Genomic DNA, 16158 nt, shown 5'->3' with positions numbered 1-16158 from the left:
ATAGTCAGCCCAGGGTTCAGCAGCCAGAACTGGCTCTTCCCACATGTTCTGAGAGCGAATGCTCCTGCTCTCATCCCTGGTCATTACACATCAACCTCAAGAGTGGAATATCATTTAACCTTCCCACTCTGGAAAAAGTGTAAGGGGGACTTTTCTATGTCCTTTTGGTCTGTGTTTGCTCTCGGCCTATTCTGCAGCATGCTGCGGTGTCACCCAGCGTATCCTAGAGTGGCTGGAGTCAGAGAATGGGGAGGCTGGAGGGGCAAAGGGGTTTATTACTGATGCTGACTCTTTTGGTTTGCCTGTAGATGCTGAAAGACATTAAGAAGGAGAAAGTTTTGCTGCGCCGGAAATCTGAGCTTCCTCAGGACGTCTACACTATAAAAGCCCTGGAAGCCCACAAGAGAGCAGAAGAGTTTCTCACCTCAAGCCAGGAGGCTCTCTGACGGGCTCAGGAGCTGGCCCGGGAAGCTCTGCCCCATCCCTTTCCCCCAGGGGTCACGGAAATGCACTCGGTTCTCATGTATAAATAAGGAATGAACATGGTGAGCTGTGCCTGTCCTCCACTCCATCCACATCCTGCCAGGGTAGATCTTGTTTTATGTTATAACTTGTATCTCGCCACTGTCACGTCCTCCTCCTTTTCTTCCTTCCCTCCTGCTTTTCCACCTCAGGTGTGTGTGCGTGAAGGGAGCCTGCCTGACCTGCCATTATATCAGCCCAGGCAGGAATCACTTCACTTCCAGCTGCTGCCTGGTTCTTTGTCTGCAGGCCGCTGCCCGTGGCTTGGCTGCTGCTGCTGCTCCAAGCCCCAGGTTCCCATCTCCAACATCTGCCAGTGCACACAGAGGTCAGGCAGGAGCTTGTGGCAGTCTCTGAGGGTTCCGCTGCCTCTCCGCCCTGTCTTGGGGTGCAGCTCTGCAGCCGGAGGGTCTCACGTGCAGCAGAGGAGGTGTTCGCTTCCCACCTTTCTTTCGCTTCCAGCCCCTTGTTCTGTTCCCCTGTCGGAGGAGTGGGGGTTCAGTGCTTGGCCACCCCTGCAAAGCCAGGTGCAAGCACTACAGACTATTGCAGCCCTCCCTTTTAGAGCATCCTTAGAAGCTCTCTTGTGGGAAAGTGAATTCCTTCAGCTGTTTGTGTTGGTCCCTGCTGACTCGTCTCCATCCTGGTGTCTTGGGCTAATTGTGGGCCTAGAATTAACTTCCCGCTTTGTAGCAGGCGTCAGCCACTGACTTCTGCTTTCCTCCTTTATCTGCTCAATTAAAATACTCCTGCAGCTCTCCCTTTGTCGCTGTATCCCATCCTTAGCTCTGCAGTGGCCAGGATTTCTAGGAAGCTTGTGCTGCTAAAGTCATTTCTGCAAATTAGTGGAAGCAACGGACACACAATACGGGGCCAGGCTGAGTTTCTGCGTGTTCAGGTGTCTCCTCTTCGTGACCAATGGCCGGGTGCTGCTGCTCAATTGCTTCCATGGGTGCTCCGAGCAACGTTTGCCTCGCTCTGTTCCACTGGCACCCGCTGTGGCCCTAGGCCCTTGTTAGTTATCATGTGCTGTATCAGGGACTTGTGCTAATTTAGCGTTTAGAGCGCATTTGCTGATAGCCCAGGGGGTTGCGCAGCACTCAGGTGCTACTGTGATCCAGCTTTCTCCCCTTCCTTTTGTGGTGCGGGTGCAGCGCCAGGCCAAGGCGAGAACAGAGAACGGGGTCTTCCTTGCTTCTTCCCCGCTGCACTTGCCTTCTTGACACGTATTTCTTGCAACACTGCAGGGAGCTGATGGGGTCGGTGCTTGTCTGACGCTGCATTGCAGCATCATGGGATGCAGTGGTAGGTCCTGGTGCATCCTCACCGTTCCCAGGTCGGAGGTTCATTCCCTCTAATCTTATAGCTGGTGCACGGCACATCTTTCCTCCAACCCAAAGCTGTTTTTTCCCTGTGTATCCTGTCCCCCTGCCCTGTTTAGCTCTCCTTCTGTTCGTTCGGCATGCCACCATCTCTTAGGAGCAGCTGGCAAGCGTGAGTACACGCGAGATCACTCACCCTCACGCAGGACCCCACCTCCCCTCCGCTTCATCCAACGGGCCAGTTCATCAGGAGACTTAACGAACACCTCAGGGAGGTTATTGCTTATTTTAAACCTTAGTCTGAGCTCATGGTCAGCTGCCAATCGATTACCTCACGCCTAGCACAGCATGTAGACGTGCACTGGGTGATGCTGGATGGTGCGCGGGAGCAGCAGGGATCAGGGCACAGTAAAGACAAGGACGGCCGAGCACCGCGTGCAGCAGCGCTCGGGCTGGGAAGGATGTTTCTTCCCATTGCAGGACAGGCTTCCAACTTGTCCGCTTAGCATTGCGCTAGGAGCCACCACGTCACCTTCAGAGCGCTACAGCCTGCGTGTGCCCTCGCTCAAGCCTGCTTGCTGCTAGGCAGCAGCTGCCTTTCCTTGTCTGCCTCAGAAGGAACAGTCTTTCCTGGTGCACAGAGGCTGTCGCTGTCCTGCAGATGGTCCATCTCTGCTGGCATTCCCTGCAGGAATGCTGCTGGGGTTGTCCATGCACAGGGGCGGGACTGGAACGCATCACAACTACGTGCTGTACGGCTTCGATGTTCTCATAGCTTTGTGAGTCTTGTTTGGGGTCAGGGAACTGATGCTTAGAACCTTCACATCGCCGTTAGTTTGCCACCTCATCATTCCAGTGTCCTGGACATCTCCAAAGGGGACCACGTGGGTAAGAGGGGAGCACACTGCCCCTCTCCCACACATACTGCTCATATGCAGACCCGCGTCTGCCGCGCTACGGCCACCCCCTCGCTCAACAGTTGGTTTTTAAGCATTAGCGCTGCTCATTTCTGCCTCTTGCCTTTCCCCACATCAGCCAAATGGACAGAACTGGAGCTGCCTCTTCCACTTCATCCAGCTCCCTCCTCCTCCGGAGGGAACAAGCAAAACTAACTACTGCATTCACCCCCTGGACACAAGTATTAAGCTGCTTACAGTTCATATGTACATATGGTGTACTTTATTTTCAGTAGAGCATTACATAGTATGGAAGTGTTGGATTTTGTACAGATGTCCCTGTATGTACAGAACTAAATAAAACCGATCTCTTGGAAAGACACATTATGTTCCACCTCTGATATTCCAACATGCAGCCCTGCTCCTGGGAGTTCCTTAGTGGGGAGAGGGGCTTCTCCAGCACTGACAGTGCAGGGACAACATCAGTGGTTGTCCTGGGGAATGTGGGCAAAGCCAGCCAAGCCCCCTTCCTCCACACACACATTGGTGTGGAAACTGAGCCTCGGAGACAGAGGAAGCCAGAAGGACAGCACAGTGACCTACACACCAGCCAGAGCTAAGAGAAGGAAGTGAGAATTGTACAATGTGAGTGAGAGAAACTGGGAGGTTGATGCTGGCAAGTCCTGGCTCTGAGGCAGCGGGTACCTGCGCGGCAGAGGACTGGGAATGCCGCAGCTTGGCCAAAACCAGGAGAGAAGAGTGGGAAGGGGGGTTGGACAATGTCAGTGGGAGAAATTGGAAAGTTGATGCCGACACCAAGGCAGCAAGTGCCTGCCTGGTGGAGAGAGGGCTGGGAATGCTGCAGCTTGGCCCTCACTTCCGCTCGAGCCTGGGGCCACCCAGGCTCTGCCGGGCCTGCAGCGTGCGCTGCACCACGTCCTTCCATTGCTCCTCCGAGATCTGGCTGGCCCAGGCAGGGATGCCCAGGGTGGGCAGCTTCACGCTGGCCATCGTCCTCTTTACCAGCTCCACGTGCTCTGGGAAGAGAGAGTCCATGAAACCACAGGGAATGCAGCCAGGAAGGTCCAGCCAGAGCCACCATTACCCGCATCCAGGGGGATGCAGTGGCTGTGAGGGCCCAGCCAGAGCCCTGTTACCTGCATCCCTGGGAATCATAGAATGATTGAATTGTTTGGTGGAAAAAGACCTTTGAGATGGTTACAGAGTCCAACCGTACCCGTCCACCACTAAACCATATCCCCGAGTACTTCATCTGCCTCTTTTTTAAATCCCTCCAGGGATGGGGACCACCCCCTCCTCGGGCAGCTGTTCCAGTGCCTGAGAACCTTTGCAGTGAACCAATTTTTCCCAATATCCAGTCTAAACCACTCCAGGCACAACTTGAGGACATTTCCTCTTCTCCTGTCACTGGTTACTCGGCCTCAAGCTCCGTCAGGGGAGGTTTAGGCTAGACAATAGGAAAAAATTTTTCACGGAAAGGGTCACTGGGCACTGGAACAGGCTGCCCAGGGAGGTGGTTGAGTCACCTTCCCTGGAGGTGTTTAAGGGACAGGTGGACGAGGCACTGAGGGGCATGGTTTAGTGATTGATGGGAATGGTTGGACTCGATGATCCGGTGGGTCTTTTCCAACCTGGTGTTTCTATGATTCTATGAGAAGAGACCAGCACCCACCTCACCACAACCTCCTTCCAGGAAGCTGTAGACAGGAGCAAGGTCTCCCCTCAGCCTCCTCTTCTCCAGGCTGAACAATCCCAGTTGCCCAAGCTGCTCCCACAGCCCCTGTGCTCCAGCCCCTTCCCCTTCTCTGGACACGCTCAGTGCCCTTCTTGCAGTGAGGGACCCAAACCCGAACCCAGAGTTGGAGGAGCAGCCTCACCAGCGCCGAGCACAGCGGGGACCATCCCGGCCCTGCTCCTGCTGGCCATACCACGGCTGACAGAAGCCAGGACGCTGCTGGCCTTCTTGGCCACCCCCGGGCTCACGTTCAGCCGCTGTTCACCAACATCTCCAGGTCCTTTTCCACCGGGCCGCTCCCCAGCCCCTCTGCCCCAAGCCCGGGGCTGCTGCGCCCCAGGCGCCGCCGTTACCTGCATCCATGGGGATAGAGCTGCGGCTGCTCTGGGCCGCGGCGCCTTCCTCCCGCGCCACCTCCTCCTCCTCCTCGCTGTCTGCCGGCGGCTCGGGCAGGTGCAGCCGCAGCTCCTGCGGGGAGAGGCGGCAGCGGGGGTCGGGCCGGTCCCCGCCGCGGGGCCGACCCCGCCCCGACCCCCGGTACCTGCAGCCGCTCCCGGAGCGCCGCGCCCGCCTCGGGCTCCTGGCTCAGCGGCTGGTACAGGTACCCGCCGCCTTCCTCCTCCTCCTCTTCCTCCTCCTCTTCTTCATCGTCTTCCTCCTCGTCGCCGCTCCATCCCGCCGCGCCCTCGGGGGCCTCCGGCGGCCCCGGCTCCTCCGGACACACCCGCTCGGGCCCCATCCTGCGCGACACCGCCATGCACCGGGCGCGGCGCCCGGAACCGCCGGCCGGAAGCGGCCGCCGAGCATTCTGGGGGTCGTAGTTCCGCCCCTCGGGCGCCGCGCTGTAGCCGGGCCTCGCCCGTAGGCTACCGCGAGGCATTGTGGGAGCTGTAGTCCCGCGTCCAGTAATGCAGCCGCGGGGCATTGTGGGAGTCGGAGCCCGCCCCGTGGCGGCCGCCCGGAAGCTGCCGCGGGGCGCTGTGGGAGTTGTAGTCCGACGGCCGCGGGCTGTCGAGGCGCCGCCATAGCGCGCCCGGCGCTGCCCGGCCGGGGAGGGCGCCCGCGGGCCCGGGGGCAGCGCTGCGAGTTCCTGCGAGCCGCCCGCCCGCCGCCAGGTACCGCGCTGGGGCCAGGGGGAAGGCTCCGGGGGCTGAGAGGGACTGGGGCTGAGGCCGGGCGGGGCGGCTCCGGGGAACCCGTGGAGGGGAGGGCTGAAGGGGAGGCGAGGGGATGGGGGGCTGAGGGGGGAGCAGGGGCCGAGGGGAGGGGGGGCTGAGGGGGGGGAGCAGGGGCTGAGGGGCATGAGAGGGTGGGGGGGCTGAGAGAGGAGGCTGAGAGGGGGAGCAGGGGCTGAGGGGATGGGGGCTGAGGGGAGAGCAGGGGATGAGAGGGCATGAGGGGATGGGGACCTGAGCGGGGGATAGGGGCTGGGGTGGAATGGGGGACTGGGGGGGGCAGGGGAAGGAGTGGGGTTTGAGAGGGGGCCAGGGGCTGAGGGGGAATGGGGTCTGAGGCGGGAGCAGGAGATGGAGGACTGAGAGAGGGCTGGAGGGCTGAGAGGGAGAGTGAGAGACAGGGCTGGGGAGCTGAGCGGGGGGAGCAGGGGCTGGGGGGCTGAGCGGCGGGAGCAGGGGCTGGAGTGGGAGCTGAGAGGGGGAGACTGAGGGTCTTGGATCTGAGGGAGCTGGGGACTAAGCAGGTGCTGGGGCTGGGCAGGGCTGAGAGGTCAGGGGTTGTGGAGGAATTGAGAGGAGGGGCACCGGCGGGGGACAACAGGGACTGAGAGGGGACCAGGCAGCAGTTGCGGCCCCTTGGAAGTGAGGCAACTGGTGCTGCCCCCCCTCCTCCCTCGGGGCTGCTGGGCCGGCCGCCTTCCTGACTCCAAGCGGGGGCTGGGGCTTGAGGCAGGACACTGAGGGCTCTGGGCAGCCCTTGGAGGTGCGAGGCCTGAGGGTGGGGTGAGGGCAACCGGCCCTGTTTATTCCCCTCCTCCCCTGGTGCTGGTGGGACCCTGCCTGAGGTTGGGTTGGTGAAGCTGCCGCCTGGCCTTCTCTCTCCATCCCTGGGAGCTTCCGCAATTCCAGCCTGTTTGTGCTTTCCCTGGGGCTTACGTCTTCCTGCCTGGTCAGCTTGACAGCAGCCAGAGGCCAGTACAGATTCCTGGCAGGAGAGAGGGTGTCAAGGAATATTTCCAAGGCTTTAGTGCGCTCTGTAGAGAATCATAGAATCATAGTATGGTTTGGGTTGGAAGGGATCTCAAAGCCCATCCAGTTCCAGCGCTCCTGCCATTGACAGGGACACCTCCCCCTTGATCATGTTGTTCAAAGCCCTGTCCAACCTGGTCTTGAACACCTCCAGGGATGGGGCAGCCACGACTTCTCTGGGCAACCTATGCCAATGCCTCACCACCCTCACAGGAAAACAGTTCTTCCTAAGATCTCATCTAAATCTCCTCGCTTTCAGCTTAAAACTGCTCCCTCTCATCCTATTCCTGCACTCCTTGATCAAGAGCACCTCCCCAGCTTTCCTGTAGCCCCTTTCAGTACTGGGTAGAGGCAGCAGTACAGTTTGGGAGACAAGGTGGGGAAGGGGAGATCGACAGCTTTGTATGTGTAGAATCTTAGCTGGGCTTGCGCAAAGGTAAGTCAGCAGAGTGCAAAGTACTTGGGCAAAAACAAGGAGGCAGCGCTGCTGTTTGCGGGGACACGGGAATAAATGTCTTCCTAAGCAGTGTGGTCTATGATTCCCGGGTCTAACACAAGCTTCCAGATCAGTCTTTTAACGAGCTCAGGGGCTGTTCTAGCACCATCTCCTTTACTGCTGCTGGAATTGCGAGCATCCAAGCTCCTGAATGTGCAAGCTTGCAGATTCACACTGCCTTAGCATAAATAGTCAAAGCATCGCATAAATGTCAAGCATGAGCGAAGAAAGCGGGTTGTTCTCATGCTATCTCTGACAGTATGTTGAATGTGCTTGAAATAGAACTGTCTATATGAACTGCCGTGAGCTGGCTGGGCTATTTTAAGTATTACTAAACCTTGTGGCTGGTTGATGTCTTTTGGGAGACGGGACGGAGGCAGCCACATGGTAGGATTTGGTCTCTGGAGCGATTTTGCAGGGGCAGCAGGCTGCTCTGCTTGGGGTGGTGCTGTGATTCTAGGGGGGGACAGAGCAAGCTCTGGAAAATCCAGGCTGCTTTCTACTGGGTTTCTCCCCCTTGCTGTGGGAATTGAGTGCAGCAAGGCTTATCTGAGCAGCTTCCAGAAATCACTCTAGGTTCCTTTCTGTGTATGCAGAGAGATGAAGCAGCCGAGGGAACTTTGTGCACAGAAGTGCATCCAAGGAGATATGAGTTTGTTTGAAGATTAGCACTTGGCTGCTGCACTCAGAGATGGTCAGTTGTTTTCTGTCTCAAAAGATCCCCAGATCCTGTGTTCAGTTTTGGGCCCCTCGGTACAAGAAGGGCATTGAGGGGCTGGAACGTGTCCAGAGAAGGGAAATGGAGCTGGGGAAGGGTCTGGAGAACAGGGGTTATGTGAAGTGGCTATGGGAGCTGGTGTTGTTTAGGCTGGAGAAGAGGAGGCTGAGGGGAGACCTCATCGCTCTCTACAGCTCCCTGAAAGGAGGTTGTAGTGGGGTGGTGTTGGTCTCTTCTCCCAAGTAACAACTGATACAATGAGAGGAAATGGCCTCAGGATGCACAAGAGGAGGTTTAGGTTGGATATTAGGAAAAATTTCTTCACGGAAAGAATTGTCAAGCATTGGCACAAGCTGCCCAGGGAAGTGGTTGAGTCACCATCCCTGGAAGTGTCTAAAATATGAGTAGTGGGTGTTGTACCATGTTGTACATGGTCTAGTGACAAACTTAGCAGGGCTGGATCGATGGTTGGATTCAATGATCTTAAATGTCTTTTCCAAACAAAAGCGTTCTATGAAATGCTTTCACAGTCAATTGTAGGGATTGAAAATAGAAAGTCTAAAGCAAATAGAACAAACAAGTGAAAAACCTGACTGTAAAAAACATTGCTCTGTGGGTTGTTTTTTTTCCCTAGCTATGCTACTTTGCTTGAGTGGCCACAACAGGTTTGGAAGGTGACGGTGAGGACTCACTGAATTATTTTCCTGGTGATCCCAGATGGCTGTGTGCTGTGCTGGCAGACTCTTTAGGTGTCAGCAGGGGCCGGTAGGATGAGGATTGTTTCAGGCTTTGTGTGCATCCTCAGACACAGCCAGAGATTTGAGAGCATTATCTGGAGGTGCTGTATTCGATGAACACAAGAGCTGACTTACAGCCTGGTTGTTCCCTTGCTTAGCTTAACCCCAGGTGGATTGTTGTGATGCCTTTGTGGGATGCCAGTGCTGACGAAGAACAAGGGAGGCATTGAAGGCCATCCCTAGCGATTGCTCTGCTAAGGGACTCGTGAGCTTCCACTCGCGGTCGAGTGTCATGCCTGGCTGCAGCGACAGCCAGTCGCAGTCACCCCACAGTAGTGGTTGCACTGTGTACTCTGGAAGTGTGCGCCTGGGCTTGTGGTGCTGTGTGCAGTTGGTAAAGGGCTCTGGGTGTTTCTGTGGGACCGCAGCAGGTTGTTTGGAACACGTCTTAATCTGTTCTTAGTGCCACAGGAGCAACTCATTGCTGTGCTCACCTGTTTTCCAGCATTGGGTGCTTCAACAGGAGGTGAAGTATAACCTGATTTTTAGAAATATTCTTATTCCTGACACTTAATGAAGCTGGCGGCCCATGGCTGGGACAGGCAAAGGCTTTGTTGGGTAAAAAACTGGCTGGGTGGTGAATAGGGCTAAATCCTGCTGGTGGCCAGTCACAAGCGGTGTCCCCCGGGGCTCAATACTGTGGCCAGTGTTGTTTAATATCTTTATCAATTATCTGGATGAGGAGGTTGAGTGCAACCTCGGTCAGTCTGCAGATGGGCGGGAGTGTTGATCTGCTCGAGGGCAGGAAGGCTCTGCAGAGGGATGGCTGGCTGAGGCCAACTGGATGAGAACCAACAAGGCCAAGTGCTGGGTCCTGTGCTTGGGACACAACAACCCCATGCAGCGCTCCAGGCTTTGGGAAGAGGGGCTGGAAAGATGCCCAGTGGAAAAGGACCTGGGGGTGTTGGTTGACAGTGGCTGAACATGAATCAGCAGTGTGCCCAGGTGGCCAAGAAGGCCAACAGCATCCTGGCTCCTATTAGAAATGGTGTGGCCAGCAGGAGTAGGGAAGGGATCAGCCCCCTGTGCTTAGCGCTGGTGAGGCTGCCCCTTGAACCTTGGGTTCAGTTTTGGGCCCCTCCTACAAGAAGGACCTTGAGGGGCTGGAGCGTGTCCAGAGGAGGGGAATGGAACTGGGGAAGGGTCTGGAGCCTAGGGGTTCTGGGATTGTCTGAGGGAACTGGGAATTTTTAGCCTGAAGAAGAGGAGGCTGAGAGGGAGAGCTCATCACACTGCAACTGCCTGAAAGGGAGCTGTAGTGAGGTGGATGTTGGTCCCTTCTCCCTAGTAACAAGTAATAGGATGAGAGGAAGCAGTCTCACATTGCGCTACGTGAGGTTTAGATTGGATATTAGGAAAAAATTCTTTACTGAAGGAATGATGAAGCATTGGATGAGGCTAGCCTGAGGGGTGGTGGAGTCTCCATCTCTGCAGGTGTTTAAAAATATGTAGATGTGGTGCTTCAGGACATGGTTTAGGAGGCATGATGGTGCTGGGCTGGCAGTTGGATTGGATGAACTTAGAGGTCTTTTTCAACCTTAATGATTCTGTGGCCCCTGAGTGCATGCGTATGCGTGATCAGGTTGCTCAGTGTGTTGCTTCTCCCAGCTGAGACTGGAGAAGAGACACAGCTGGAGCTTCCCTATGCAAGGTGAGCAAGCTTTTTCCAAGCTAAGAGAGCAGTTTCTTTTGATTTGTTTCATCTAGAAAATCTCTTCTCTCACTGTATGAGAAACTTGCACTTGTTTTAATGGAGGTTTTTGGTCTCCGTGTAAGGATAAGCTCACAGCTCCAGGGGTCCTGGGCATGGTTCCAGTTGGACATGCTGCATAGGTCAAAGGAGATTCCTCACATCTTCAACAGCTTCTGCTGTGGGCCCAGATGAACTGCAAAGGCTGCTCCAAAAGAGGTGCAGCTCTGGGAAGAAGAGGGGTTGGCTCCACAGGAACCAGGAAGGGGACATACTTAGCTCAACATCTGCACAAATCCATGGAGAGGACAATCTTCCCCTGCTGGCTTTTGGCACTAGTGGTAACTTCTCTCATATGAATGATTCAACCTTAATTGTGCTGTGATGTGAAAGCCCTTCCTCTGACCCACAATGAATGTCACTAACTGTCCCTAAATGAGACTGCACAGTGAGCTTCATTGTAGGACAGAAATTAACTTTTCCTCAAGAAATGTGTTTAATTCATATTTGCAGGCAGTGCGGAGAGGGGATTGCAGGAGGAAAACTGACTTTGGGACAGAAAACGGCTGTAACAAAATGGTTTCAAAAGAAGGTGGTAGAGGAGAAAGGCTGGAGCCTGGGGAGCAGTGTGAGGCCCTTGGAAGATGGGGCTACACAGGGAGAAGAGCGTGGTGGGCTTGCATGTAGCCTCAAAGGAGAGAACAAGTGCTTGGTGAAGGCAGGAAGATATTCTTTAGGATAGGGTTGTGGCCAGAGGTGTAAGAGGAAGACAGATCTGGTTGGGCGTTTTCATTACAGTGTGGAGAAGAGACTCACGTTTGGAAAACCTCAGCAGTTGGTTAAATCCCATGTTTGCTTTTTAATATATGATCCTGTAAGGATTGCTTCACACTTCTGGTTGTTTTCTTTTCATGGAGTGAATGAGTGTCTCTTTCTTGCGTGGCTGGGCCTGAGCAGTGGCACTCAGAGGCCAGGATGGCCAAGCTCTGTGTTTGCTCCAAAGAAGTATCCGTGTCCCCAGCCAGCTTCAACCGCGTCACCCAGCCACTGCCCTGGGCCTGCGTGCAACCGCCTGCCTCCTGGGAGGGGCTGACTGCTGGCAACACCTTCCCCAGGAGTTGTAATTGTAGGAAGCACCATTGCAACATCATTGCTACAGCATCAGCATAGGTTCCTGCAGCTACCCAGCCGAGCCTTGGGCTGCTGCCTCTCAGTTGACTGGATTAACTTCTTAGGATGTGCAGCCGTCATTTCCTGTGTCGCTATGACTAATGCTTATAATGAAAGTGTCCAGGCAGAGTAGCCAGTGACAGGACGAGCATCCTGCTCTGGAAGGAGCACGCTCAAGTGAACTCCCAAGGGTGAAGAAGAGTTTTCCCAGCCTTCCTAGCAAAAACAGGGAAGCGGCGTCGTACAGTGCCTGCCCGTCACACCAGGCTGCTGTGCTCCTCTACCCCAACAGGAACCAAGTGGAGAATTTGGAAGTAAGATTTATCCTCTTCCAGGATTGGGGTCAGTCTGAAGAGTGTTGAAAGTGTTGGTGCTGGTAATAAAGTCCGGTTAAGCTCCTTGAGGAGCCTTTTATGGAGTTGGTTAACCAAGAAGTGATATTGAGGAAAATACTGGTTAGGTTTTTCAGTGATAACTCACGACTGAGACAGGAAACAAATTTAGATATGTGAAAATAACCTGAAAGGTGACTTTAGTCTCCATGGAAACTCATCTGTTCTGTGGCTTTGCAAAGGACTTACACAAGAGCTGCTGCCTGACTTCAAAAAATGTGTAGTAATTTAAAAAGCAAGCCCCAAACCTGCCAGATCTGACTTTGGGGTGATCCCAGATATAGAGTGAAGCATGGCCTGAGGCAGAGGGGGCTGTTCCTGAGCCCTTCTGGGGCAGCTCAGCTGGAGAAAAGCTTGATGTGACTCACTGCATCACTGGCAGCGTAGGTCTTCGCTGTCACCACAGGAAGAAGTGGTTTTGCAGGAGGGACCAGGAGCTGGGTGGCATCTCTTACTTTTTCCCCAGGTGGGGATAAAACGGGAGCATGCTGCATCCAGATGCTGCCGTGCCATACAGATGCCTGGTTGTGAACAGTGGTTCTGCTTGGCTGAAGGGCCAGGGAGGCCAACTGGAGCAGAGCAGCATGTCACAGCGCTGACCCCTCTGGCTGCTCCCAAGCTCCTTTAGAAACTTTAACCAGGAGGGAAGTTCTCCTTGTGAAAACTCACTGCTTCCCAGGGAGAAAAAGGATAGAGCAAATGTGTAGGAATTTTAGTCCTCCACAAATTTGTGTTCTGCGAATGCTAAAACCGGTTGTGGGGTGGGAGTGCACAGACTGTCTTCCGAGAGAGAAGCTGGCACCAAGCAATAAGAAAGAAAATATTCTTTAGGTTGTCTGAAACACTGATGTCTCCTCTAACGACTTCTTTCAGCTGGGGAGAGCTGTTAAAGAATTGAACAGATCTGCTTTTTCAGAAGCGCCCAGGCTAGACTTTGCTCTAGATCTTTAGCTCCAAAGGAGAATCTCTGCAAAAGTCAGTGGTGGTTACTTCTCTAAGAGCTGATCTGAGCCATCTGTTTGACGTGTGAAGAACATCAGTTTCTTAACTGTGATGAGGTGTTACAAATTTTCTGTTATGCCTGGCATTGCTGCAGGAGAGAAAACCCTGATTCCTGTCATTATTAAAAAGCTTTCTCCCCAGACAAACGTGTTTTTGTTCTCCTGTTTAATTGAGCTGGACCCTAGTGGTCAATCAAGGAGTCTGAATGCTGGTGTTGTAGCCCACCCCTGTATTGAGGAGCCGGTTGCTTTACGTGGGGGTGGTTCTTAGGGAATTTGAGGATGCTTTTAAACAGTTCCCTCTGCTGTTTCTCACGATGGATCCAAAGAGCGCGCTCTCTTCCCTCTGGCTTTGTTCTTTTCACCTTCAAAACTGGCTGTCGATGTGTGTTTTCATTCATGCAGACAAACTGTTCCAGCACATACATGATGTGTGTGTGACTGGAGCACGGATGGGCATGTGGCACTCAGCTGCCTTCGCCAAAGCCACTTGGCTTGGGCTGCCTTGCAGCCACCCTGAGGTTCTCTTTGTATCCCAGAGCATCTGTCTGCTCTTCCTAACCTTACTCAGACTACAGTAGATGCCTTGTGTCTCCTTCCCAAGGGGAGAGTAAAACTGTCTCCAGTTGGGAAGCAGATGAGCGAGGATACAGCAGTGTCACCTTTTATTTGCCATTCATGGAAGACCTGGGAGTCGGATCATGTTATTTCAGCATTCTGCCTCTGTTCCAGAGCCAGGCGACGTCTTGGTGGCCCAGGAAGCATGCGGCTGCAGCGCTGGGGACCCTGAAGACTGCTGGCCTTGCGGGGAGGAATGCTACGGTGGGCAGTGCACTTGGAAGGTGGCCCGCGGAGGGTAAACCACGCGGCCGTGGCCGTCGGGCACAAGGTCTATTCCTTCGGTGGATATTGTTCCGGAGAAGACTATGAGACTCTGCGGCAGATTGACGTCCATGTTTTTAATGCAGGTAAATGTATCCGCGTGGTGCACGAAGGAGTGACTTGCTGGGCTCAGCTGTTGGTTTCCTTGCCCACTGCTACTTAACAGTAGAATCACTTAGGTTGGAAAAGGCCTTTAAGATCACTGAGTCCAACCCTTAACCTCACACTGCTAAGTCCACCACCAAGCCGTGTCTCTAAACCTCATGTCAGTGTAGATGGAAGCCTCATCCTTCATGCAGCCCTGTGTTTAGAGCTTCAGGACAGTGCACAGAGGGGATGTAGTTAGCAGACTGTGAGTGTAAGGACTTGCTAGGAGTTACCGCATAGCCAGTGGGTTGTCTTGTCCCTGTTCTCTGTGGACGCTACCTCAACAAGGTGCAAAGAGGCTCAGGTTCCCTCTCCAGTCTGCAGCACGACCATGATCATGTGGAAGGGCTAGAGTAGGAGCCAGTGTGCTCAGTTACATCTGCATGGGTAGACTCCTGAGCTGTTTCCCTGTGGCAGCAGCTGGCAACCGCTGCCAGCGCCATGGAGTCAGCAGGGGCATGTGGCTAGGATGGAGGTCTTTCACTCAGATTCCCAACACTGCTTGGAAAAGCATCTAGAGCTGGAACCATTTGCATAGGGTAGCTGGTATCTGTCAGGAGGCTGAGTTGCAACCATGACTGTGCTGGGAGAGGATGTATTTCTTCATCTGGCACTCTTTGAACTGGAGAGGTTCCTGAGCTGGTCCATGAAGTGTTTCTCTGTAATTAGGCAGGAGGCTGGGAAACTGCGCAGGTGCTTGGATGTGTCCAGCTGAACAGAGAGAGCAGAGAGCCAGTGCCCAGTTTTGCAGCCTGGACAGCATGCCGAGCGCTCCTAACCCACATGTGGCTTGTAGATAAAATGAGTTTGTCTATAAGACTCACTGAATTCACTTGTCTGGATCTGACTGCAGAGAAGACAGACTTGTGCAGCAGTGGATAAAGGTGTTGGTTACCCAGGGCTGCCAGGGTGACCTGCTCATAGCACAGAGGGGACCACAGCTTAGGAGCTCGTGAACAAAGACCTTCACCTCTATCCAGAGAGACTGGGTCTTCACACTCAAGGCAGTCCAACATTGTAGTTTGTAAAATGTGCCTGTAGAGCACGGCTCTCATGGTGGAAGCATAATTACTGTGCTCAAAGGATCATTCTTGCATTGTCTTCCCTTCTTACCCTGACCAAATATTGAAGCAACATGATGCTGCAGCCACCGCCTGCGAGGTGATGCTGGCTCTAGCACTGGAGCTTGGCACTGGAACTGAGCAAGGATTTGGGAAGCCAGATTTTGAACAATCTCTTTCAGTCTTACAAAGAGGAAGATGGTATTTTAGGTAGGAAACATCCCATCTAGCTTGATTTTAGCATTGGCTATTCTTCCTTCTGAGGTAGATGCTCACCTTCTAAGATGCCTGACCCTTTCCCTATGCTGGTATTTTAAGAGAAGTGCAGGCCGTTTTCTGCTGTTTTGTGCTCCCTCTGTGTTGAAACCAGAAGGCTGTGTGTGTGGTAGAGGAAAGGTTACTGGGTGCTGTTACAGCATGGCCATGTGGCACACGCTGTAACCCTTGCACTGTCATTAAACCCTGTAATACCTGTTGGCTGCTCTGCCTGCAGCCAAACGTGACGCCCAGGCTGCCAGAAAAGAGACCTGTAATGACAAGGAACTGTGTTAGTAATGCAGGGTTAGAAGGAGAACCTGGATATGGGTGGAGGTGAAAGAGACAGACAGCTCACTGTCTCATCTAAAGCTTAAAAAAAGAGGCAAACAAACCTTGTTCATACAAAGCTGCTGCTTTGCTTTTCTCAAGCTATGCTGCTGCAGGTCCAAACGATGCCTCCAGGTGTGTTCCCCTGGGTGCTGGAGCAGTGAATGCCCAGTCTTCCAGCTTTGAATCCCTTCAAAAGTGTCACTGGCCTGAAGCAGTGTCTGCATTGATTATTACCTCTGCGTTTCCCTTCCCTTTCCTTTCCCTAGTGTGTGTGTGTGCGTGCACGCTGTACCTTCACTCACAGTCTGGGATGAGCCAGAGTGGAAACCTCTTCAGTGCAGTTGATGCAGAACCAAGCCTGTTTCTGTCCAGAATCTTCTGGGCCTCCAGTGCTTCCTCCAGTCTCACCTGTGACAGGAGGCTATGGAAAACTGCTTCCGTGTTTCTTAACTAACTAATACTTGGGGTCAGACACAGCTTTTCTTGCTCACTAGGCTGCTCCTGCACCTTCTCACA

At 53.9% G+C, this 16158-nt stretch overlaps 3 protein-coding genes across 4 annotated transcripts in view; 2 read left to right on the top strand and 1 right to left on the bottom strand.

The window, feature by feature from the left end:
• PPP2R5D (protein phosphatase 2 regulatory subunit B'delta) overlaps positions 1–2901 on the top strand; it is a 29947-nt gene extending 27046 nt beyond the window's left edge. For both annotated transcript variants that reach the window (XM_069850309.1, XM_069850310.1), the window contains one exon: positions 309–2901. In XM_069850309.1, coding sequence (XP_069706410.1) covers positions 309–446 — 138 coding nt within the window. In that variant the 3' untranslated portion in view covers positions 447–2901. The remainder of the gene's footprint in view (positions 1–308) is intronic.
• Positions 2902–3000: 99 nt separating this feature from the next.
• On the bottom strand, positions 3001–5298 carry MEA1 (male-enhanced antigen 1). Its single transcript, XM_069850311.1, has 3 exons — positions 5038–5298; positions 4850–4964; positions 3001–3777 (listed from the first exon to the last, which is right to left on the bottom strand). Exons 1-3 carry the CDS (start codon positions 5251–5253, stop codon positions 3614–3616), a joined length of 495 nt encoding a protein of 164 aa, XP_069706412.1. The 5' UTR covers positions 5254–5298; the 3' UTR covers positions 3001–3613.
• Positions 5299–5532: 234 nt separating this feature from the next.
• Positions 5533–16158, top strand: part of LOC138717754 (uncharacterized) — a 36969-nt gene continuing 26343 nt past the window's right edge. Inside the window, exons 1-2 of the mRNA XM_069851534.1 lie at positions 5533–5611; positions 13697–13932. Of these exons, the coding sequence (XP_069707635.1) occupies positions 13779–13932 (154 nt within the window). The 5' untranslated portion in view covers positions 5533–5611; positions 13697–13778. The remainder of the gene's footprint in view (positions 5612–13696; positions 13933–16158) is intronic.

The sequence above is a fragment of the Phaenicophaeus curvirostris genome, chromosome 2, assembly GCF_032191515.1.
Source record: "Phaenicophaeus curvirostris isolate KB17595 chromosome 2, BPBGC_Pcur_1.0, whole genome shotgun sequence".
NCBI classification, from domain to species: domain Eukaryota; kingdom Metazoa; phylum Chordata; class Aves; order Cuculiformes; family Cuculidae; genus Phaenicophaeus; species Phaenicophaeus curvirostris.
The sequence above is the reverse complement of the archived record's forward strand: the minus strand, read 5'-3'. Positions and strand labels throughout refer to the sequence as shown.